The sequence below is a fragment of the Aricia agestis genome, chromosome 13 (genome assembly GCF_905147365.1).
Source record: "Aricia agestis chromosome 13, ilAriAges1.1, whole genome shotgun sequence".
Classification (NCBI taxonomy): domain Eukaryota; kingdom Metazoa; phylum Arthropoda; class Insecta; order Lepidoptera; family Lycaenidae; genus Aricia; species Aricia agestis.
The window spans coordinates 4,265,796-4,290,974 of record NC_056418.1 but is presented as its reverse complement, the minus strand read 5'-3'; the positions used below and the strand labels follow the sequence as shown (position 1 = coordinate 4,290,974).

The 25,179-nt window shown below is 35.4% G+C and overlaps 1 protein-coding gene across 1 annotated transcript in view; it reads left to right on the top strand.

Moving 5' to 3' along the window:
- Positions 1–23,600, top strand: part of LOC121733379 — a 64,135-nt gene extending 40,535 nt beyond the window's left edge. The window contains exon 7 of the mRNA XM_042123608.1: positions 22,700–23,600. Coding sequence (XP_041979542.1) covers positions 22,700–22,918 — 219 coding nt within the window. The 3' untranslated portion in view covers positions 22,919–23,600. The remainder of the gene's footprint in view (positions 1–22,699) is intronic.
- Positions 23,601–25,179: the final 1,579 nt, after the last annotated feature.

Sequence of the window (25,179 nt, the reverse complement as noted above, 5' to 3'; positions counted from 1 at the left end):
GAAAGTGGTCCTTTCACTTAGGGAGAGCTATAAGTTACAGCGAGGCTACGGGCCCAGCTCGCCAAATAACTGTCATTCGACACTGACAGATTCAAACGTTTTGTTCTACATTCAAATTATTGACTTCGACTCTGTGGGTGGCGAGATTGCAAGCTGCATAACGTTTTATCTATTTGGGTATAAGTTACGTATAGCTTGACATAAAGTGTAGAAAGTAATAAATGTGAAATTCAAAATTTTCTTGAAAAATTTGTTGCCTAAAGCCAAAACGTGACAAAAAATATGACAGCTACTAAGAAACTAACGCCCTCATTCTGGTCAACTCTTTTTGGTCAAGCTGTAATGTTCAGCCGCAAATGTAACGTCTTCTGAAATTCCTACTGGATCTTTTTATTTTGCCGTGTTGAAGTTCGCGGTGTAAATAATTATATGTAAAGAAATTGTATCAATTTTAATAATGAAATTTGAACTTATTAAAAACAAAAAATATAAATTTTTGATGTCAAAACACTAGAAAAGACGTTCAGTTTCTTTTAAAAGCTAACTAGACCTACAATGACTCCTTTTTTGTAATCGGATAAAAAACAAACGATCTGCATCAATTTAGAAAAACTTTCTACTTTACTGCCTTTTTGGTCGTATTTCGAAATAGTCTAGCCAATTTCAAGTACATCATTATAAACATTGACTCCACTGAACTCGCATTCCTTGGAATCTAGATCGTTATAAAAATAGACTTCCTGGTACGTATGTATAACCCGTTTTAGTTAGTTAGGTTCAGGGCTGTCAGCCTGCCGGATGCAGATTCAGGGTTGTGTGCTTCGCAAAATAAGAAAGTCTACGGCCTATAACATAGTGTTTTATATGCCATATTATACTGAAGGTTTGCAGATATACACTTTTGCCTTTTGCATATTTTTTTTTACTTAGCATGGGATAGGACGACATGATATACACTACCTATCTTTCATACTACATATTGTATATTATTGTATGCTTAATAAAGAATTTGAATTAATTTGATATTTATAATATTAGTATGGATTTAATTTGCAGGCAATAAATCATCCTATGTAGCCCGCAATTTTGCTGCGCCAACATTCGTTATCGCGAGATAACTTCGGAGTTTTCAGGGATAAAATCTTTCCTACATTCTTTTCAGGACTCAAAAAACCCTGATACCAAATTTTATTCAAAGTAGTTCAGCAGTTTTATACAGGCAGACAGACACATTTTGATATTTGTTATATTAGTACCAACTATTTATTTTGCTTTGTCATTTTTTTTTACCAAAAAGCATGGCCTTTTTAATTTTTGGCAACCCTAGTTAGTAGGTAGTTAGCAGTAAGCGCGCCGTTATAGGTTGCTGGCGTTTATTGGGCGCTAATCTGAGATCTGCGCGTGCGCCCGCCAGCGCGCAGCCTGAATGAATCAATACCGCCTGATTCTTTAAATTGTTCGTCATTGTCCTCATCATCATCATAAGTGTCATGTTTTTCATGATATTATAAAAGAATTCCTTAGTATTATAATAGATTTGCTAGCAAATTGTTCATCTATTTTAGGCAATTTTTTTCACCATTTCCTTTTATTTGTTCTTTCATTTAATAAGTTACCTGTTACTCTTACAATCTATATTACTTAGCGCATTAGTGTCCTCTGAAATATGCATCTTTTCATTAGAAAACTAGCAAATGAATTCAAAGTATGCCCTGTCCCTTACCTGTCTCATTCATTTATCTTACTTAATTTAGTTTTAAACGAGCATAGCGTAAATACTCCAGTACGTGTAGTAAATCAAAACATATTTAAAATACCGATACATGCGATAGTATCTGTAAAGGATATCACTATATCTTCGGTGAAATACGCTGGCGACGTTTTGTTTTATTACTTCCTGTGTGAAAATAATTTTTAAGAAAAGTCTTGCTAAGTGGCATAACAATAAATACTTGAAATAGCCATTGGCTAGTACTAAAAATACATTATAACTGCCTATTGCTTATCCATAATAAATTCAGATAATTTTTTATTTTTTATTCAGTGGAAATTTTTAGTAAAAACAAATAATAGGTACCTCTTGATATAAATTTTTATTTTATAAGTTTCAAATATTGACAAAGTTCCTACAAACAATACGTATCATTTACAGGTTAAATAGGTATGTGCTTAACTTACTATCGATATCGACTCATTAGAGCACTCGCCGTCATGGTGGTCACCGAACAAATCGACACATTCGATTGCACAATATCTGATTTTATCGTCCCGTACAACATAATTAACTTCCTTCATTAAGTTCTAGTTTTAATTGGCATCTGTTGTCTCGAGTTAATAAACTATCGTAGTTTAGCGTTTTAGTATGTATAAATTATGTCATCTATAACGTCGACTACTGGAGTGTAAATAATAGCATTGAATCCAATTGAAATAACAGACTTTACCACTGTTATTTATCGATATCAAGTTGTCTTTAATCGCACGTCTCTATTCAACGAAATTATAGTCTGTGGTGTTGTTCTTTTTTTAAATTTGTAATAACTCAACATTTTGAAGTTTCTATTTTCGAAATAATAAACATTTTTCCTCGTAATGCCAGTATCGAGATTATGCATGTATGAGTCAGAGATCGTAAACGTCGGTGCAAAGGATCATCGCTCGCGGTTGTGTCGCGGCCGCGGAGGTCGGCCAAAGGTTGCACACTTGACCTTACCTGACTTGTGATGTTGTTGGTTGGTGATGGTTCATCATCAACATCATCCTTCTCACCTTTAGATGTTTAGATTTACTATCCATACTTCCATACATAAATGCGAAAGTGTGTCTGTCTGTGTGTTACCTCTTTACACTGAACCGATTTTGCTGAAATTTGGTATAGAGATACCTTGAGTCCCGGAAAAGGACACAAGATAATCCCAGAAAAATGTGCGGTTACCTCCTTATAAACGAATTATGCCGCAACGGAGTTGCGGGCGTCATTTAGTATAGTACATCCATACTGATATTATAAATGCGAAAGTGTGTCTGTCTGTCTGTCTGTCTGTCACCTCTTCACGTCCAAACCGCTGGACCGATTTTGCTTAAATTTGGCATGGAGATACTTTGAGTACCGGGGAAGGACATAGAATACTTTTTATCCCGGAAAAATGTACGGTTCCCGTGCGATAAACGAGTTTTGGCGCCACGGAGTTGCGGGCGTCATCTAGTATTATATAAAGCATGGTCGCTTCCCTTCTGTTCCGTCTGCTTTGATCTTTAATATTGTTCAACGGAGTTTGGTGTGTGTTTTTTTATTTCAAAAAAATTAAGAGAAAAATTAAAGGATTGCTGATTGCACCCATGCGCAGCCGGGGACGCTATATTCACAAATGAGTCACAAAAAATCGAAATTCTTCTAATAACACCATTACTCAACTAATATCAGTTAATTAATAGAATATAGAGCATTTTTTACCGCTGACCGAAATAACGAAGAGCCTCGGGCCTTAGTGAAAGTGTCGTTATATGTAATTCGAGAGTCATTTGAAGCAATCGCCACGTGAGCCGCGCGTGATGTCAATATTATTGTAATGATTCTATTAGTGGTTTGTTTTAGTTGCGTTTTCCTTGTGCAATTTCATATGGGTTTAATGGTTATGTTACCCGCAAAATTGCAACTTCGTTTATCCGTCTTTTCGTTGCAAATTCATTATTCGCACAAATGCATGGGCTAGGATTCTATATAGGGGGGCTACGTAGTTTATATTCTCTTGGGGGGAGGGGGGGGGGACAGGTAAAGAAAATCGTAGACTTCGAATTCGTGATTTTTAACATAATATGAGTATCTTACAATAGTACTGAAGGTGAGGTAAAAATTTAAAACAAAATATGAGCGAGCGAACTCTTAGCTCTACGTTTAGGTATGAAACTTGTGAGCATTAGCGACCGATCGCTCTTGTATGTTCTTGTTCTCAAATGTTCTTATTTTAACTTAGCAGTTTAATCTTGAAGATAAAAATAGACAAAGAACAAACTAACAGACACACAACACAACAACAGGAATAAGTATTGTTTGGGGGGAGTACGAGTTTTTTTTCATAATGTCCACTTCGCAGTTCGCAGACCCTGATTCCTCGCGCGGTTTTCAAATATTACTAGATACCTCTAAGTAATTCAAGTAACTACTTTACACCCCGCATAGCTTTTTAAACAGTAACAACGATTTATTACTCCATAAATCATCGTAAGACATTCCTATAACCAGATCGAGTTAAAAAACCGCAGACAATGTATAAATACGATCTAGTTTGTCTGGTCGCGTGGGCGCTCCGTGGGCCGGCTATGCGTCGAACTTGCGTCGCCGGTTCCGACGTATTTTGCTTCCTATTGAACTCTTATTACGTCTACATAAAAATCATTATCGTATGTTAATCAAATAATGGTATACAATAACTCATCGTAGGAGTCGTGGCCCGAAATAGAAAGGTCGGGCAAATGTCAAGTATGCTGCCCCCTGGCGGCTAATTACCGCGTTACCACAGATAAACAATCGACAAATTGTAGTCTATTACACGCCGCCACAGGCTCTCGTTATCATAGACTAAATTGTTTTTTTTTTGCTTTTGCTTTTAGCGGGTTTCTTTTTGCCTAGAATAATTATATATTTATCTGGTCTACAACAAAACAGCTTTGAATTCCTGAAGACACATACAATATATATATATATATATATATATATTGTATGTGTCGGTCGGGTAAAAGGCCGGCAACGCACATGCAGCTCTTCTGATGCTGCGAGTGTCCATGGGCGACGGAAGTTGCTTTCCATCAGGTGACCCGTTTGCTCGTTTGCCCCCTTATTTCATAAAAAAAAAAATATATATATATATATATATATATATATATATATATATATATATATATATATATATATATGTATATATATATATATATATATATATATATATATATATATATATATATATATATATATATATTTTTTTTTTTTTTTTTATATATAAAAATTTTATATATATATATATATATATTTTTTTTTTTTTTTTATATATAAAAAAAATATATATATATATATATATATATATATATATATATATATATATATATATATATATATATATATATTTTTTTTTTTTATGAAATAAGGGGGCAAACGAGCAAACGGGTCACCTGATGGAAAGCAACTTCCGTCGCCCATGGACACTCGCAGCATCAGAAGAGCTGCATGTGCGTTGCCGGCCTTTTAATAGGGAATAGGGTAATAGGGGAGGGTAGGGAAGGGAAGGGAATAGGGGAGGGTAGGAAAGGGAATAGGGTAGGGGATTGGGCCTCCGGTAAACTCACTCACTCGGCCAAACACAGCGCAAGCGCTGTTTCACGCCGGTTTTCTGTGAGAACGTGGTATTTATCCGGTCGAGCCGGCCCATTCGTACCGAAGCATGGCTCTCCCACGTATAGTGAGAACGTGGTATTTATCCGGTCGGTATATATATTTATCAATATTATAATATTTTGTTATAATAAAATATAAAGTAGCTTAATATGCAATATTTTTTTAAACGTTAGCTAATCGGTCTGCACGGTCCATTTTTATATCTTCTAAATTACCTTTTATCTTAACGTCTAGACTTAATCCTATAAGCTTAAGTGGGGATTAAAAATAGTGCATCTTATAATGAATATACTGGGTGTTGGTTATGCCACAGTTTAAATGTCATCCAGTAGAGTCACTTAGCTGTTTTCTTGAAATTAAACAAACATAACACACAATATGATTGAAGGATGTGCGACGTGCGACAGCATTATTCGGCTCTTTAAAGTAATCTGATTCATGATTATGACATACGTGATATTTTGGGCTTACAGCCTTTCATACTTTGGTCCATAATGAACCAACTTATGCGATTTTGCATTCGTCAAGTGTAGAATAAAATCTAACAAACAAAAAATAAATAAAAAATATGTTATTTATTTTTTGTTTGTTAGATTTTATTCTACATTATTTCCAGTAACAAGAAGATAAATAATACAATATTCAAGTCTTTTGATAGTAATCCCAAGTGAGATTTTATACATAAGGAGTTGCTTGGTTTTAAATAAGTAGATCTAGAGATCCATCTTTGTTTTCGATGTTCCATGATCGTCATTGATTGGGTATGCCCCATAGCTTCGCAATCTTGGTAGCAATCTTAATAAATAAAGAGGTTTTCCTCGCCCGGGTTCCCGAACCAGTAGTAGCTAGGTCAATTAAAAACTGAAAACATAACAAATATTTATGCATAACAAAGAAAAATTATACTTTTAATTTTATTTTTTATTCGTTGTAATCATAAAGCCCAATGTTGCCTCTCCACGTTGTTGTTTTACATGTCTTAACGTAAAGATACACTACTGTATATTATTCTTCCTACAGTTTCGCTTTAACCGCCCGCGGCCGGCGGCCATGCCTGTAATTATCTTCAAACATCCTGCGTCAGATGACAGGATGGCCGCTTCTTTTTGCAGAATTATTATAAGTGCTACCCAGTAACTACTGGTCAGTTTCAATGTAGTAGGCTTTGGCTGCATAGATTTTTAACCCACTACGATGCAGGCAAAAGGGTATTTTATAGTCTTTTATTATGTAGGTATGTTTTGTTTCACTGGACAGCTATTGAGTCGATATTAATATAATTAATTCTTATCAGACTGCTCCTGGGTAACATAGGCTTAAAAAAATATTATTATTATTTATTATTCTGTGTGCAAGAAAAAAATAAGTAAATAACTTCCCTTTCTAACCGCAAGAAGACCATTTTATTTTGAACGCGTTATTCACACGAGTCGATCATAATTTCGTGTATATAATTTGTGCATGTGTGTGTGTTGTATATGCATGTGTGTATGTGTATAACAGGTGTGCGTCAGGCCGCGATTATGCAAAGTGTTACGTGTTTTCGTGCTCTTTGTTTTGACATTCCGCTGGTAATTGGTGGTTGTTTGAACATTTTGTATCCAAACACTGAATTATCCCGCGGTGTTTGTAAACCGACAGATGGCGCGGATGTCACTGTCAAAATATTACCTCAAAACTGTGAAAAGGAGAAATATTTTTGACATTAAATTTTGACAGTTTTCGATAACACGAAGCTACCAAGCGCATGTGAATCGCAATTTTTGCACCGATATAAACTATGCTATGCCCTTTACCGGGATCAAAAGTATATCTGATATGAAAATCGTTTTAGTGATATTGTCAAGAGGCAGCAGACAGACATAATTTATTTTATTTATTTTTATTTGCACGGAAAACATACAGTGATAAACATAAATTAAAATTAAAGCCGATTAATTTCTATGCACTATTAAGTTTCCACAATTAGAAAATATATTATAATATTATAAATAAAAATATTATAAATTCATATTAATGATATCAGTATTGATTTCAGTCCTCACGAAACCAATGTTTGATATAAAAAATTCTTATGTCAGATTTTAATTAATAAAAATATTTACCATCAACTTTGTTCCCAATTTAGAATGTAATTTAATATCTAATAATACCCAAATCCAGTTACCAGAACTTTCAACAATAAACAAACAAGTCGTGAAACGGCAACTAATCTCGAAATTATAAAGAGTCAATCACCGGCGGGCGGTTCCAAAGAGTTCGATAGAGATATGAAGCGGCAGCTATCTGCGATAATCTATTTTGTGTAACCTCACGACCCGCGACTAGGGTTGCCAGATACGAGAAAAAACTAGATTGCTTCGTCAAAATGCATTCGCCTGTTTCGGTAGCGAGGTTACATGTCAAAAATGTATGGGATTTGACTCAACGTATCACTAACGCCAAGACACTTTATAATAGCGCAGAGTCGAAGCAAAGCGAAGTGAATTCCCAAAAACATAACACAGAAAATTCAACCTTAACTCCAGAGCGTAACGCATACATTACTTCTGCGAGGCCAATCAGCGTTGGTCGGGTGCATTCACGTGAATTCGCGCGGATGCGCGCGCCTTTTTAAATTCTCAGAAGTAATAAAGTGCGTTAACGCTTTGGAGTTAAGGTTGAATTTGTTATGTTCAGTTTTAATAATTCGCTTCGATGCGCTTCGACTCTGCGCTAGTATAAATTGACCCTTAGCGATAGCGAAGCACTCAGATAGCCAGTAGCCTATTCTCGTTTACACTTACAGCTGTACTCAGAGACATTTAAAAATTATTTAACTTTAATATAATAATAATTTTGAACAGACAATGTACTATCAGAGAAGTTGATTCCTATGCAAATCGGGGACCTAAGTAGTTTGGTTGCGTTACGTCAAACCCAGCTGACAGATCACAGTTACCATTGAATTGACATATTCGACCAAATAACGTTGGTCTGTCAATTGCATAGGAATCAACTTCCTCGATGGTACGTAGCTCAAGTCAAATTCATTAAATTAACTTTTAGTAAGTAATTAATATAATTATCTCTTTGTGTGCGTTTCCATTAGACGTTCTGAGCAACTCTTTTAATAACTTTAAAGTTTGACAACGTCACAACAACAGACAAAACGCAATTGACGTTCTTAAATTTACTTCACATACATTTTTACTGGCCAAAAGCTCATATTTTATTCACAAGTGCTTTTGATTGGCGTCAAAATATTGATCAACAACGTCTGAATATTTAAAAAACATTTAAGTATGTCAAAAACTTCGGGACCGAGCATGTATCTTCCAATTTGTTAATTACCATATTATTTACACAGAGGCAGCCCTACACCATCGATATAACATAATTAAAGTGAGATTGGCCTACTGCTGCCCGGATATGATGGCTTTTGTTTGCTTGTTTTTGATTTGAAATTGTTTACGTGACGGTCTGAGTGACCGCAACTCTAAGTGGTGTTCTCGTAAGTGTTAGGCTACTCCAATGTGATTGAACTAGAACAAATAGTCTGTCTTATTTAAACCATCTTGTTTTATGTTATCATTTTATTGCCACATCAAAAAAAATGTATGGACTGGTGATATAAAATTTTGTATGAATCAATCAAAATACTTTTTGACTTTTGTAGCTTTGGGTAAAACCAATCTATATTATATTTGTGTGTAAAAACCAAATTTTATGAAAGACAATTATAATATACAAACTCTTGAAACTTGTAATTTCGTACACGAGTTCAGTTTATAATATAGCATCGATTTAAAACAAACTTTTTTAAATTTCACCCCAAGGGGTCGGGTATTAAAAATTGTATGCCATTATTACTATAACGAGCGAAGAAGAAAAAGCTAGTTACAGAAACCTTATCTACAACTTTTACTTCAAGAAAAAAAAAACCCGCGAACCTCTAACCTCGATACCGCAACAATCAGAAACCACTCTGATAATGTTATCCGGTAATCGGACTTCCACCTCATTTACCGTCCGACAACACAAAGCGGCCGATAGGATCGGACAGGGCCGATTTACAGGCCGTTTCGCCCATAAAAGGTGATTTGTATTATCTCCGCACTGTCAAGTAACGATCTCCAAATACTTGCTAGTTCACTACAATATATTATTTAAGGTTAACAACAGCCCTACTAACATCATAACATCAGAAAATCTGTCTGTATGTTTGTATGTACAAATAAATTATTATGTTGTATGGAGTTAATGTAAGCCCAATGGAAAGAGGCATAGAGTATAATGTTTTTTTTTGCCATTTATAAAAATGTAGATTTCGCATTTATAGCGCTTCAGAATTTTTCCGTGAAGTCTAAAATGGCAAAATTGAGTAAATCGTAAGTTTTGAAGTAATTGCTTCACAATAACTTCTATTAAATATATATTTAAATAAATATATATGTACTACTAATAAAAGTACAAGTAAATTTGTAAACAAATACAACCCGTATTTGTTTACATTTTTTTTTACCTAATTAAAAAAATTACCTGTAGTACACTTGACGATGACCTAATTTTGTAATATTTATTACAAAATTAAATACACGACTTGCACTTATTTCACTTTATTTTAATAATTTTTTATTAAAATAAAGTGAAATAAGTGCAAGAAAACTGTATAATTATTTAATCGAAGATGAATTTCCACCAAGAAGTGACAGTATATTCAATATCATATCGGACCAAGACTTGTCATCATCCTTATAACAAATGATAGCAATTCCAAAGTAGCATTTACACTGTACTGCACAAACAAAACAATAAACAAGAGATACACAGTGAAGAGATACAAGTGGATTGTAATGCAATGTTATTACAGCGTAAGACAAGGGTTGAGATAATTCAAAGCACGCTCATGCATATTCAGTACACAGACAAAGAACAAACAGACAAACACATGCTTGTCGTAGCGCCGCCATGAGATACTACAGTACGGTGGCCAAACGTGCCTTTTAACGGGGATAACGTTCTAAAATAAGTTAAGAATGAATTATTGAATCTTTCTCTAAATTTATGTGATTTTTGACAGAATGATTTTGATAGAATTCAGGACAAAAACCCCAGCATAATATATTCAAAGTTTTTGGAAGTATAGCTAGTTTAACTAAACCTTAACATAGCATCACTACAAAATTTCCATTATACTATTACATCTCTCCTAACTTGAGTTAATATGAATATTCTAAAAATATGGTGCCCATAAAAACCAATCGACTAAACAGTTAGCCGCTAATGCATTAGCCTATAATCATAAAGTCCTATGTTGTCCGGCGTATCGCGGCAGTGTGGCCACCCCGGCCATATACGGCGGCTATCGGATGAAAGCCCCCGCTAATAACGTACGCAATCTATACCGCTTATAGTGACCATGCTCTTAATAAAGATAGACTATCTACTAATAATTTTGCTGATAAGGTGATGTAAGGTATCTATGGCCCATGATGGACTATTACGTGTTGAGGGTATGTTCGTCTATGATCGACATAGTTTGTGCTTGTGACAAGTTTACAATTATGGCGCCAATCTAGCCCAAATCGACCTAGATTGGCGCCGCGCTTGTTTATTGATGGTGGACATTAAAATAGAGGAGATTGAGATGTCTCTAAGTATTGTCAGGTAATTTATAATGAAACAATGATAATAATTAAAAGTTGTAATAAATCCTCAATACTCGTAAAAGTTTTTACATATTAGTTACCAATATAATAAAACGTACTTAAGCCCACAACATATAATTTATAAATATAAAATATGGATTACCTTTTAATAGAAGGACATGTTTTAGAGAGGGGAAAATGTTTATCGATAAAAAACATCGACACTGTCACGACGAGAGCGCTCCATAAAACGGTGAACAAAACGCGGAAGAGTTGTATATTGTTAACCAAACCGCTATCTGTGTAAATCTAACATCATATAACACCCGCTCACTAATGGGAATATCGGATCGCTTACAACAACAACAGAGTATAAACAACGGCTTACAGCGGTGCGTAAATGGTAAATTACTCATTTGGCTTAGCCAATCTTACCTTTGCTTTGGCAGGATTTGCGTAACAACTGAATCATGCCGTCCCTCGTCCTAATAAGTAGTGAGATAATTTAGGCAACGTTGCGTATTCTCTTAATCGTTGTCATATTTAGAAATGTAGCTAAGTAATAAATATGTTAATGATGACCTAATTAGAATTATTTTCGAAAAAATATATTAGAAAAAAATATATGTTGCAGTATCAAGTGTATTCAATATCTTTGTCTATTTATTAATTATTTTTATTTTTTGTTTGTAATTCGAAACTAAAATAAAACGTAGATACAATAAATACATACGCAATGTCTTAAATAAATATTTACGGTATATCTGCGTGTTTCATGTAAATTAGATGTATTTTTAGAATAAAAAATACAATGATACCGTACAACATTCACTTATAAATAAAAAGCGTATTTACACTAAAGTAAGTTTACAAAACAAAATGTTAAAGTGTCCGTGACGGGTGTTTTGCGCTCGTTATGTTAATACTAATTTGACAATTTAGCTCTCATTTATCACAACATTTATTATAACAGTCGTTAAGAAGTGAAAATCTTACAAAATAGTGTTGTGCCATCTGCCATAATAATATCGACAACTTAAGTTTATTTATTAGGTAACATGGTAAACTTTTTTCTTTTTTCTTAATTTCAATACCTTAGTATTAGAATTCAAAAGAAAAGAAAAACAAAGATAGAGAATCGATTATGTTGCTTGACAATTCATCATCATATTGCAATTCGTGAATTAGAATTATCTGTCGCAACAATAAAAAAATCAGATTTAGCTTATTTATAAAAAAAAATCTAGTTTGTTAATCTATTGCTGAAGCTACATAACTGCTTAAAACCTAACTTCAAGTCTCTGATTCTGTACCTACTCGAAGCAAGAGCTTCGAGTATAATAAAATTAAGAAATATCCTACTTGAAAATGAATAGAATGAAATACTGCTGCATTATTTTTACCTTATCTTCACTAGTATCAAGTGTTTTGAGGTACAGTGGCTGATACAGATCGCGCGTGACATCAGTCCCCCTCCCTCCCCCTGCGCTAGGGGGGAGGGGGGGAGAGGCACGCGACCGCCGCTCTCTAGCAACTTCCTATGTCGATAAACTAGTGATGTGCCTTAATTGACCGTCACTTTACAAAGTACGGAGCTGTTTACATCTAAGTTGAAGGAAATTGAGCTTTATGTTGTTGGCTTAAGGATCTTTAGTTAAAACGTAGTGTCGTAAAAGTTTTAGTATCTAGTATACGTAAAATTGTTATTGGAGACGACGTTTAGTATGTTATAGTACGATAAAAGAGTGTAAATGTTATGTACCATCAAATAAATTGATTTATAGGCAGATGGTGCACCTTGGTTTTGACTCCTATTATAAAATATTTATTATAATATCTAGAAGTTAGAAATTTAAATAAAGTTAGTTTTTTTTATAATTATAATATTTTTACCAATAAATACTTTAGATTTTTTAAATATAAATATTAGAAACGTGGGAGAGCCATGCCACGGCACGAATGGGCTGGCTCGACCGAACAAATACCACGTTCTCACAGAAGTTTACCGGAGGCCCAATCCTCTACCCTATTCCTTTCCCTACCTTCCCCTATTCCCTTCCCTACCCTCCCCTATTACCCTATTCCCTCTTAAAAGGCCAGCAACGCACCTGTAGCTCTTCTGAATTTTGATGCTGCGAGTGTCCATGGGCGACGGAAGTTGCCTTCCATCAGGTGACCCGTTTGCTCGTTTTCCCCCTTATTTCATAAAAAGAAATAGAAGCACTATCACTGTCGGGTGACAAGCGGCACGAGCCGGTGCCCGGTACTATCGCCGAGATCGAGCACGCCGCGCCGCCCGCGAACATGTTAGACTTAAGAGGATACACCAGGGGCTAGAGAAATGAAAAAAAGTAGGTGTAATTACCTCAAGCCTATACCGCAGAACGCGATAGAGACAACTGCAGAAAATCAACGATTCGTTGTCCCCTGATTCCTTCTCCAAAACTTAACCGATTTAAGTAATTTTTTCATTAAAGATTAAAGAAAGACTTGAGCTGTGTTCCTATGTTTTTATTTTTTTGTATAATTTAGCCAAATCTGTTTTCTGGATGTTTTAACACAGCGGAAAATCTGGCCATTTTTTGGGTTTTTGAACGTTCATATCTTATTTAATAATTATATTATGAAAAAAAAGAAAACATGGGGACATTGTTTTAGTGGCCGTAGATATTCAGGAAAAAAATTATAACTCCACTAGCATTATCCAGGGAGGAAACAGGGGAAAACGTTTGTATGGAAAAAAGGGCGGTGTGGACTCCTCTTAAGAGGAAACGCTAACACGGTTTTTCTATACAAACGTTTTCTCTCTGGACAATGCGTCTAGGCAAATGATTTTTTTTTAATACAATATTGGGATCTGTTAAAGCTATGCCTCTAAGTACGATTTTTTCTAAATTTACTGATCAATATAAAAAATTATGACCCTTCAAAAATCGCAAAAAATGAATGCCCCGTACCCCGCCAATCCACTGACCATAAAACAAATTTGAAAGATATTTAAGATAAAATAAAAACGTAGAGGCATAGACTCACTCTTCCTGAAGATACTAAAAAAAATTTGATAGGCTCTATTTTAAAAATGTACGGTTTCTTATATAGAGATAGTTACATAGTATACATAGTACCTGCTTTAAAATCTAACAAATTCATTTCATACTACAAAAGGAGCGATGTAATTTTTACTCCAAGTCGCGTATTCACTTTTCTGTTCTAATTTCGTTGTTCGTAAAAGTGACGAAATTTATTTTAAAATGCAGATAATAAGTTTATACTGATTTAAAAATACTATATCTATGATAAAAGATAGTGTGTATGAAATTATTGAATACATCCATAAAAGACATCAACGCGCACGCATCGCTCGGAAGACTTTTTTGTTTGTAATAGACACATACTTTAAAAGAGGCAAAATGTACAGTTCCTGCTAGAAATTAAATTTAAAATATACATTATAATAATTAAAAATTTGAGAGGTGTCAAGGGACACCCGAATGGAACGAAGTTATTTCTTATGTTAAAAAAACCTGTTACATACTCATTTTCTATTTCTATTCAAATATAAGCTGTATTTCTTTTAAAAGCTATGGTTTTTAAAATACTATTGAAATGTTTTTTTTTTTTTTAAATCGCGAGGTGTTTTTTTTTTATTACATTCCTATAATATTCAATGTTACTTTTAAAAAAATTTTTTTTTTCTATATAAGTCTATGTAAGTATATTCTCTCCAACTCTCTGGTTCATAATAGCTTTGACCTCAAGCAATTAACCAGCTGTTACCTCCGCTAACCTCAGTTCAATTTAACCGTGGTGAAATCAATTATAACCAACGCGCCTTCATACCTTTGTTATAGTACACTTCTACACCCGACATGATAATATTAAAGATGCTAAAGGCCACAGTCAAAAACATTATATTTTAATGAATACTGTTATTCAGTTTTTTTTATTTATTAAATATTTCAAAAACCATACTTCCATACTAATATTCAAAATGCCTGTCTGTCTGTCTGTTACTTCTTCAAGCCCAAACCGCTGAACCGATTTTGCTGGAATTTGGCATGAAGATACTTTGAGTACCGGGAAAGGGCATAGGATACTTTTTATTCCGAAAAAATGTACGGTTCCCGCGCGATAAACGAATTTTGGCGCAACGGAGATGCGGGCGTCATCTAGTCTTCAATAAATTATCAAATCTCTCCTAGTGCCGTATATCATACGTTTGTTTTTAAATAACTCAAAATCGATAGCTAGTCTAGATAGATACACATAATATATTTCTATCACTTCGTCACATTTAAACTGTTGAACCAATTTAAATGAAATTTCTCAAGCAGTCATTTTTGGTTTACTGCACACTGATTAGTTCTTATTGCTATAACATTTTAAACTTTCGCGTTGCATTATAATGAAACTTTTTAATCGGGACTTAACGCGACCGTGGTCACTAGGAGTCCCCTCGTGACCACGGCCGTTGCAACACGGCCGAAACGTCGAGAAAAAGTATGTACTCGTAGTAGCATTACTACTTAAATAAGTCGCGGTAAGTCCCGATTAAAAAGTTTCATTAGTTCTTATTGCGCCAAAATTAATGGTCCTACGGAAAAAAAAACCTTCGTCATGTGGGCAACATTTAGTTCTACTATAAAGTGATTATTTATATATAACATAGATAGACGGTCCCATAACAGCTCCTATTGAGGTACAATACAGTGATCTTTTTGGGCGTGGAAAAAGTGTTGCGGAATTTTATAAAGCCTCTGATGTACGTCACATTTTAGAACCAAATATGGAATAGAGTTTTGTTTTTAGGTTTCCATGATCCATACCTAATAATATAGCTACATAATATATTGTAGCTGAAGAGTTTGTTTGTTTGTTTGTTTGAAAGAGCTAATGCTCAGTAGCTACTCGTTTTAATTTAAAAAATATTTTTGTGTTGGAAAGTCTATTTTTAGAAAAGGAAGGAAGGCTTTAGGCTAAATCACATCACGACGTGATCAACTGGAACAAAAATCAGTTCAAAATGTATAAATAACGCGGAAAATTATTACTGTACAGTGTTGATGTGGACGAAGCCGCTTGTTTAGAGATAAAGTCAATTACTTTGTTGTAAGTTTCTTCAGAATTCCTAACTCTATATAGAGTTTTCATGTTTTTGCTTCTCGCTCAATAGAATGTGAATCACGGCCTTTAGAGGTCACACAACTGTCGGTTACTGGGCGGGCTCGCTCGTGCGCGCTCGTGGGCGCTCGGCCCTGGCCCCGCCCTCCCGCTACATCTATCCCGCTCACACCCATTGTCATGTAGCTCCCGTCTCGTTCCCCCACGTACACACCCACCGCATTTTCCGATTATCACGAGCTTTTTGCGCCCGTTCGATTTTTAAATCAAATGATGTAATTGGTTAGGTCAGGTTGTGATAATGAAATTTTATAATGCGTTATACTTTTTACCGTCTTATTATTGTATGAGCGTGTAATGATGTCGGCTTTTATCATTTACTTCTACAATACTCTTAGTACCTACACACTACTAAATATATTTTGTACAGTCAGTGGAATTGATTCTTTGGCTTACATCATTTCATGTCATTGTCAAGTCAAGCCTTAGATGTTTTTAGTGGACCTACATTATTTAATCGTGTAATGTCTAGCCCAGCCAACAGGTCACGAATAACGTTGACTTAACATAATCTGATTTCAGAACAAATAATGCAGGTACGCCATAAATTTTTCTTATTGTACACAATAATATGAACAGAATATTATCTATTATGTTGCTTTATCTCACGCTCAAATGAAATGAAGAAGCGAGGAACATTATATCTGAGCAGTTATAGGCCTCTAGTCTACTATTACTTTAAAAAACTATACTTGAAATTAATTCCTCCTGCAAAAATACAAAATTAAGAAACAATTCTTCACACTAGATGAGGCATGTCCCAGTTATCTCAGCTAGAACTTGAGCCATGTCGAATGCAACAAAACCACAGCGGAAAGTAAAAGTTACATCGAATGTGTTTCAGCACACGCCGTACATAATTTCACTAATGGCATAAAAAGTGGAGCCGCATTCCAACCAAATGCTCTTTTTGTAATATGCCTTAGGAAATTTTAACTTTCGTTACAGATTAAACATTTATTACTAGGTGTTGCCCCGTAATTTTGTGACGTTGATAATTCATCGTTCGGGAACCGTACGTTTTTACGGAACTTAAAATTGACCTATCAAAAATCTTTGCTTCAGTCACCTACAGTAATGGGCTACTGCGAATGTCTTATATAACATTAAGCCCATATTCCAAAATAAAACCATTATTATGGGCAATACTCGCGAGTCGCGACGTCTAGAATCAACGCAATACTTTTGATTTTTTTTTTATGAAATAAGGGGGCAAACGAGCAAACGAGTAACCTGATGGGAACTTCCGTCGCCCATGGACACACACAGCATCAGAAGAGCTGCCGGTGCGTTGCCGGCCTTTTAAGAGGGAATAGGGTAATAGGAGAGGGTAGGGATGGGAAGGGAAGATAATAGGGGAGGGTAGGGAAGAATAGGGTAGGGGCCTCCGGTAAACTCACTCACTCGGCGAAACACAGCGCAAGCGCTGTTTCACGCCGGTTTTCTGTGAGAACGTGGTATTTCTCCGGTCGAGTTGGCTCATGCCGAAGCATGGCTCTCCCACATAAAGATTCTTACTAGCCAATATATTGGGTTTCTTTCAGATCTTTTAGGGCATTATATTATCTAACTTTGGTGCCTAAACTATCGACACTGCGATTTCACCAAGTACCAATAATACCATTCTACGTCATATACCGTGATTTATTTTCACTTCTCCAAGCATTATAATTTATACCTATATCTGACCAGATGAATATCCACTCTAAGCCTAAACACCGCACTCCCGACTTAATGGCGGCCTGCCCGGCGATAGTGACGTTAAATATTATCATCGATGTCGATATTCATTACTGTAATTGTTACCTCCCAGTGACAGACGGCTATTAGCTCCAAATTACTTTAAACGACCGCCATTTATGCATTAATGTTACGTATTGGAAATTGACTTGTATTTTGGCAGTATATTTGTTTTTAGCAGTAGAACCAATGTTGATAAATGTAGAGATACTTCCGGGGAAAAGATATAAGATTGTTTGTGTTCTGGAAAATGTGTCGGTACCGCGCGTTAATTCTATTTCGATAATATCAAGTTTCCTAATTTTAGCCTAAATTCTAAAACATAATTTGTTTTAGAAGTGAACTAATCGTTTGTTATTATGCCATCAAATTAATACATTCTATGATTTATCGCTACATAGTTTTAATTATTACTCTGAATATTCAATTGAATATAGCTCTAGATACCTGAACAAGTTTTCAACAATTTCAGCAGCGAATCAACAATTTATGGACACACAAAGCGTTACGAACGCTCTATTTCATTACTTAGCGACGTTATATTGATGTTCACTCACGAAGCCAAATGTAAGTTGTCTAAGTAGAATCGATCACGCCAGCCCGACGCGACGCCCACCGCGCACCTGCCTCGACCGGGCCCATTATCGGCGCATCACTAGCCGGGAGCAAAGGTTCCGTAGAGGGCGCAGGCATCAATTTGCGCGGTAGCCGCCGCGGGCGCCGGCCGCCCCGTCATTAGCCCCCCTGTCCCTCGCACCGCCCCCCGTCCGCCCCGCGTAACCCCCCCGCCCGAAGTGTTGCCAACCTCAGAAAAAAAAAGGATCATTGAAAGAATAGTAACAGTGGTTGAAATTAAATTCTGTCTTATACAAAAATCACCTTTTAATACAATAATTTACAAACTACAAATAAATATAAAAATCATAGCACAAAAGGTTTTAAGTATCGTCAACTGTTTCAATACTTTCAATAGAATTTTTTTTTTAATTAACTTCTTCTGGTGGTTTTCGGTGGCTTTAAAATTTAAATGGCTTGATTATTGCGGACTTAACATGGCGGACTTAATGGTTGTAGCTGATAACCACTTTAATTCAATAAAAATCGCACATCTACTGGTATTATTTTTTCAATTCCAAATGGAACTCTGTTAAAACACATCTCTAATATACAGAAGTATTTTGGATTACAAAATAGTACTAAAATTTTTATACTTACATATTTTGGGTAAATACGCCTTTTTTCTATGGAAAAATCTACCAATGCATCAAATCGGAAAAATGATATGTACTGTAGAGAAGGGCTGGCAACACTGCCGCCCGCGACCTCCAGGGACCAGGGAGCATACTTTGAACTTTTTGCTCCACAACCTGTTCGCTGCCGCTCGGGCGCAATTTAAACATCAGTTCACGGCCGCGGGCGCTGCTAACTACACCCACACGGGTTGTTTATTACAAAAATGTCTTATAGATTACAATTACTGGTGAAGTCCAGAGATTGGATTCGCTAGATAAGTCTGTGAGCTTTTACGAGAGTCACAAAATATGATACATTTTCATGCTAGTATGTCACAAAGTTCTGAGCACTAAAAACATGGTCAATGCGTAAAATACAAACACAAAAACATATGGAAAATGAAAATTAGATACATCCATTCAGACATAACACACATAGACACAATAAGCGCCAAAACATATTAAATACTTACGTTATATACCAACACAAAAACTTATCCAATTTCACCCTGGACCCCTTAATTATTTCTTCTCGAATACGGCACGGGCTTAAATATAGATCACTCGGCAAAAGATTCCTGCAATTATACAATTTCCGATATCATTCCTGACCTGGGGCGCAGACGTAACCCCCATTAGGCTAAATATGCCCCCAAACTACAACGCTAATCGTTCTAACCTTGTAGCAATTATCGTAGTTTTTGTTTTATTTTAGGATTTTAAAATCGTAGGGTCAAATTCTGAGAAGATATTTAAATGCTTACCTCAAATTAAATATCGTAATTACTACTATTATTATAATGAAAGGTATACTTTGCTTGTTTGTCCTGTTTTCATCCTAGAAAACTTTACAGTTGTCATGAAATTTCGACCCATGAAAATTGTAAGCATAACCTAAAAATATTATAAAAATGAAGAGATTAAAATAAGAACCCTGTGTATCAGAAGATGTATAAACATAAACTACATACTCCAGTAAGTACTACGTTAGTGCAATTTAAAATTGTCCCAAGCGAAATGCCCCTCGGAGTAAATTATAGCGCGACCGACGAGATGGCTCCGCAAATTGACCCGTCCTTCACGTAACCGGGCGCCGCTAAATAATTCCGTTCCCATGAGCTAGCTACCAACCATCTCGCTTTAATTATTCATAGACTTTTTTCATCCCATCACTTTTTACCGCTCGAAGGCTGCCCGCTCACTTCTCGGAGCGATAATAATAAAAATAAAAAAAAATAAAAAATAATTGAGCCGGCCGCTGCGGCGCAATTTAAAAAAGGAATACGTCAGATGACACGGATCGAACTCCGGGCAAATGTCGCGCGGTAAAAAGTGGTCAAGCGTGAAGATGGTCCGGGCGGGGCGGCGCGGGGTCGGCGCGGACGGGGTGAGGGGGGGCGAGGGGGGGCGAGGGGGGGACAGGACGTCACGTAGGCGGCGCGGTTTTTGTCAACGTTCCCGCTGAGATGACAGGTCGTCGGACGCTGCGCCGATCGCTATCGATTCGTCTTGATACTCGCCCCTCGTCTCGCCTATTTCGTCAAATATTTTTATGTTGTCGTTTCATGTTCCATTCATTAAAATGTTCTTTATTTTTTCACGGCCCCAATTTGTTTTATTGCTTCTTAAAATAAGCCGGAGTGTATGTACTCGTAAAATTAAATGATGACAGTTGTTTTACTGAAAATTATTGCTTCCCTCAACAATTTTATACGATGTAAACTTAGAACAAGTAAAATATGCAATAAAATATTGTAAAACTACATTTATCTACTTGCATACTGCTGATTTATATTATTACTAGTCACGACTCACGACTCACTAAGAGATTTTCAATACTTCCTTCTACCAATCAAATATTCAAATAAGGACATGAATAATATTTAAATGATTTATAATTCATCACTTTAAAAGCAATATTGTATAAGCACTAATTATATTGTATAATTCAAAAGCACTTTAAAAAGCATTTTAAAAGCAATATATAAATAGTAGCGACTAGCGAGTATCAAGAGCCGTCAATCGCGGTAGAGTGCGTGACACGGCGACAGGTGCGCGCTGGCTCGCCACAGGCTTTATTAAATTAACTCAGATTTATTACTGGGAACCTAGCAAATTATTGTTACAGTGCAAAACTATGCTATTGTGTAGCTTGTATAGTTGTATACAGCGTAGTCAAAATATAAAATAGATAAAATTTAAGAAGTTGAGTAAACTATAGTCCGTGCAATCCACGATCCACCACTTTTTGGGTGAGCATTTTTCCCTTTGACCGTGACGCTTTTTCTTAATTGGTCTATTTATTGTAGTGTGAGCGTGCACTTATAGGTAATTAGTGAGTACTGATAACACTCAAACATTGGCGAAAGCTTGCACACATATTATTTATAAACGATTAAGAGGAGTAGTGGGGCGCGTTTTCGTGGCTTGCGCGGACTATATATTAGGAACCCATGAGCAATACAAAATATGATGCTATAATGAGAATAAACTATTTTATCTTTCACTATATACATATATTGACAACTACAGCATTGAGCTTATGTATAACAAAATGCAATGATTGCCTTGGGAGAGGTAATTGTTACCGTGTCTCAAAATAGAATAAAATAGAAAAAAAGACATTTTTAATTCACCGATATCTTAGAAAACCAACGCATTTTCATTTATCTGTTTCTCTTTTATAAAACATCCTCCTAAGTCCAGCTGAATGCTGACTTAGGGTGGGTTGCACAAACTTACTATAACTATAACTTTAACAATATTTTTAACTATAACTACAACGCAAAATGTCAAAAATTTAGTTTAAGTCAAGAATGGATGTCATTTTTAACGATAACCATAACCGCTCAAACTTAAATCGAAATTTTTTCGTGAACATTTACTATGGTCTATCATGGCTCACAGTGTTGTGATAACAAATATTTTTCCTGTAGATTTTTACGGATAATTCATTTTTTATACTCTCAATCCTATTTAGGGCGGATTCGACCAAACTGGAGTAAAATTTTACTCGAGTATAACTGTCTCCTAATCTAAGAGTAAGCTGGTTTTGCGTTTTTCCAACTTCTAATCCAAGAATGAGGTAATTACACGGGAGTAAATATTTACACGGGCTATTTTGGTGGAGTAAATATTAAACTGAGAATAGTTGCACAACAGGGTGTCAACTGTCACGGTCGGTGTCATTGTGAACTATAATTGACATTTTATTTCATACTCTTTGAGTAACTTGGTAAAATGCAAACGATAATACCCTAGAGTAAATTAAAGGAGTAAAATTATTCACATGATAGTTATACTCGTGTAACTTCAAGTTTGGTCGAATCGGGCCTTACTGTAATAGCTTTAATAAAAAAATAAACGCAACAGAAATCTGTGGTCAAAGTTAAGGTTAAAGTAAGTTAGCCTTAACTATAACCATAACTTTGACCATAACTGTAATTACTATAACCACGCCTCTGGTGCAACCCACCCTTAGTAGTTACTGAATAAAGATTTTAACCTCCGTTTCGCTTTTCTTACAGAATTTCCGCGACCAGCGAATAGACGGTTCCGGTCTGCCGCTGCTCACAGAGGAGCATCTCACGGGCATGCTGCAGATGAAGCTGGGGCCAGCGCTCAAGCTGCGAGCAGCAGTCGCCAAGAAGATAGAGCCCTGCGCCCAGTGCGCCGCCCCCACCACACCCAGAACCAACGGCACCTTCAAACCAGAACCCAGAAGTAACACCACGAGCCCCAGCTAGGCTGTACTCAGTGTTTGGACTAATACCTGAGACTAAATTTAGCAAAAACCTGAGAATTCCAGTTTTATATGGCATAATGAGTGAAAAATATTCGCGTGTAACGAGCGAAAAATGTGGTATTAGTATCGCATTAAAATATCTGCTTAAAGTCTTGCATCTGATATGTGTGGGAAAATATTTGAAGTGCACCTGTTGCAACCTTTCGATGCAAGAATTTTGTGCCGATACTTGAAGCGTTTTCATCCTAACTCGATGAATATTTGAAATTGGAATTTTCTCGACATTCGATTAATATCGTCGATACTTTTGCTTCAATCGATAGATATATTCTAGCAAATTAAAGCAGTATTCGTCATGGGTCCATCGTCTTCCCGTTTAATGATTTTGCATTTAATGATTTAATTTAGTTAAGTAATGTAAATAATCATACCGTCCAAATATTATTATTTCGTCTAAGTTGTATATAATGGGAGACGTGTATATTATAGACGTATGGGTACATTAGTACCGCTCCGTATACGTCTGACAGGGTCCTATACTTGTTTGTATATAACGTTTGCAGCTGTAGTGTTAAATGTAGCATTTATTTATATCACACCTGAATAAAGCTCATTATTAATACAGAACTGTTTATTGTGATAATAATGATTTCATACAATTCGGTCGCTATATGTGCAATCAGCAAGAAATCCATTGATTATTTATTTTTTTATTGAAAGTAGCAATGTCCAACTCATTTAGGCTCATTTACATGAATCTGCATTCTGGCCTAAGCTATCCCTGATATTGGTTTAATATCAGGGATAGCTAGTAGCCTGTATATTCCACAACCTGGACATTTTGTGGTACACTTTACGGAAAAACTATCACGCCTATTGATTTGTGCTTTAACATACTAATTTTTATTTATATGTATTTGTGTTATCATCAGTCAGTCAAGGTTTTTTATAGTATGTAGATGTGTTATCATCAGTCAGTCAAGGTGTGACTACGCGAGCCCTCACAAAGCTCGGCTTTTAGCTAGTTTATTTTTTATTGAATAATGTATTTTTAATTCAGCATTTTTTGATGATTGTGCATAATTATATTATAATGTAAATCATGTATTTACCATTACAAGGTACGTTGATAAAATCGTTATATCACAATAAATGATCACATGTTATTATTGTAAAAATTTTAACCAACATTATTTGCATAATATTTTATATGAGTTATGATCAACGGTGTTAAATAGAAACATGATAGTAATATACTCTCGGACGCTTTTGTCGAACGTATTCTTCAAAGTCGAACAGATTGATAGAATTCGCCGGAAACTTTCATGTAAAATTTTTCGTCGAAGGTTTCATTGGATTTTTTCGGCGATTGTTTATTTTTAACATTCATCGTAAACTACTTTATTTATACGTGTTCTAATTTTATAAATCAGCATCCGAATTTGCTGTCCGAAAGTAAGTTCTTACTTACGGGTTCCGTTTTCTCCTTTTGAGGTACGGAACCCTAGATAGAGAAATTCAAGCACTCGTTGGTTGTCTGTGGTAATCTCCTTAATTGCCAAAATATTGTAAATCACATGTAAAAACCCCTTTATAATAAGTCTGATAACTTAAAGACGTTATAAGTCGTAACAGGTTATTATTCGCAGTTGTGTATATTTTAATAAAAAAATACTAAATCGATTTTCATGAAATTTTACATTTAGAGATTATCATAATCGAATACCTAGCCTATAAAGTTAAAGTATTGATTTATAATCACTTGCTCTTGAACTGATGAGTAGGTACTTTCGTTAAGTAAAAAGTGAATTGTTCTGGTCGATAATTCCAAGTAATCATTGTGATTTCCTCTGATCGCTTGCCGAAACATCCGGCACTCGGCAGAGATAATACAGTGGCTATATTTCTAGTGCAGCATAATTATATTTTTTTAAAAATAGGAAGTTAAAAAAAACTTTTTTTTTAATATTATGTGCAGTTGGTGATCAGATTATTGATTATAATGTCTACATAATTAACATCACCTTAAAATTTAATTTACATAGTTATTCGCGAAAGTAATTTGTAAGATTAATTGTTAAAACATATTATGTTCTTAAAAGATTTATGATATTTTTGAGCAGGTCACAAGCAATGTACTTAAATATTGTCTGCTAAGCGAACTGAATAACCTGTTACGACGGTAGAGAATATTCGTAGCGAAATGTAAATAACTTACTGTGAGATAAGGTGCTATTGTTACAAGTAATCTGTCTTCGATTG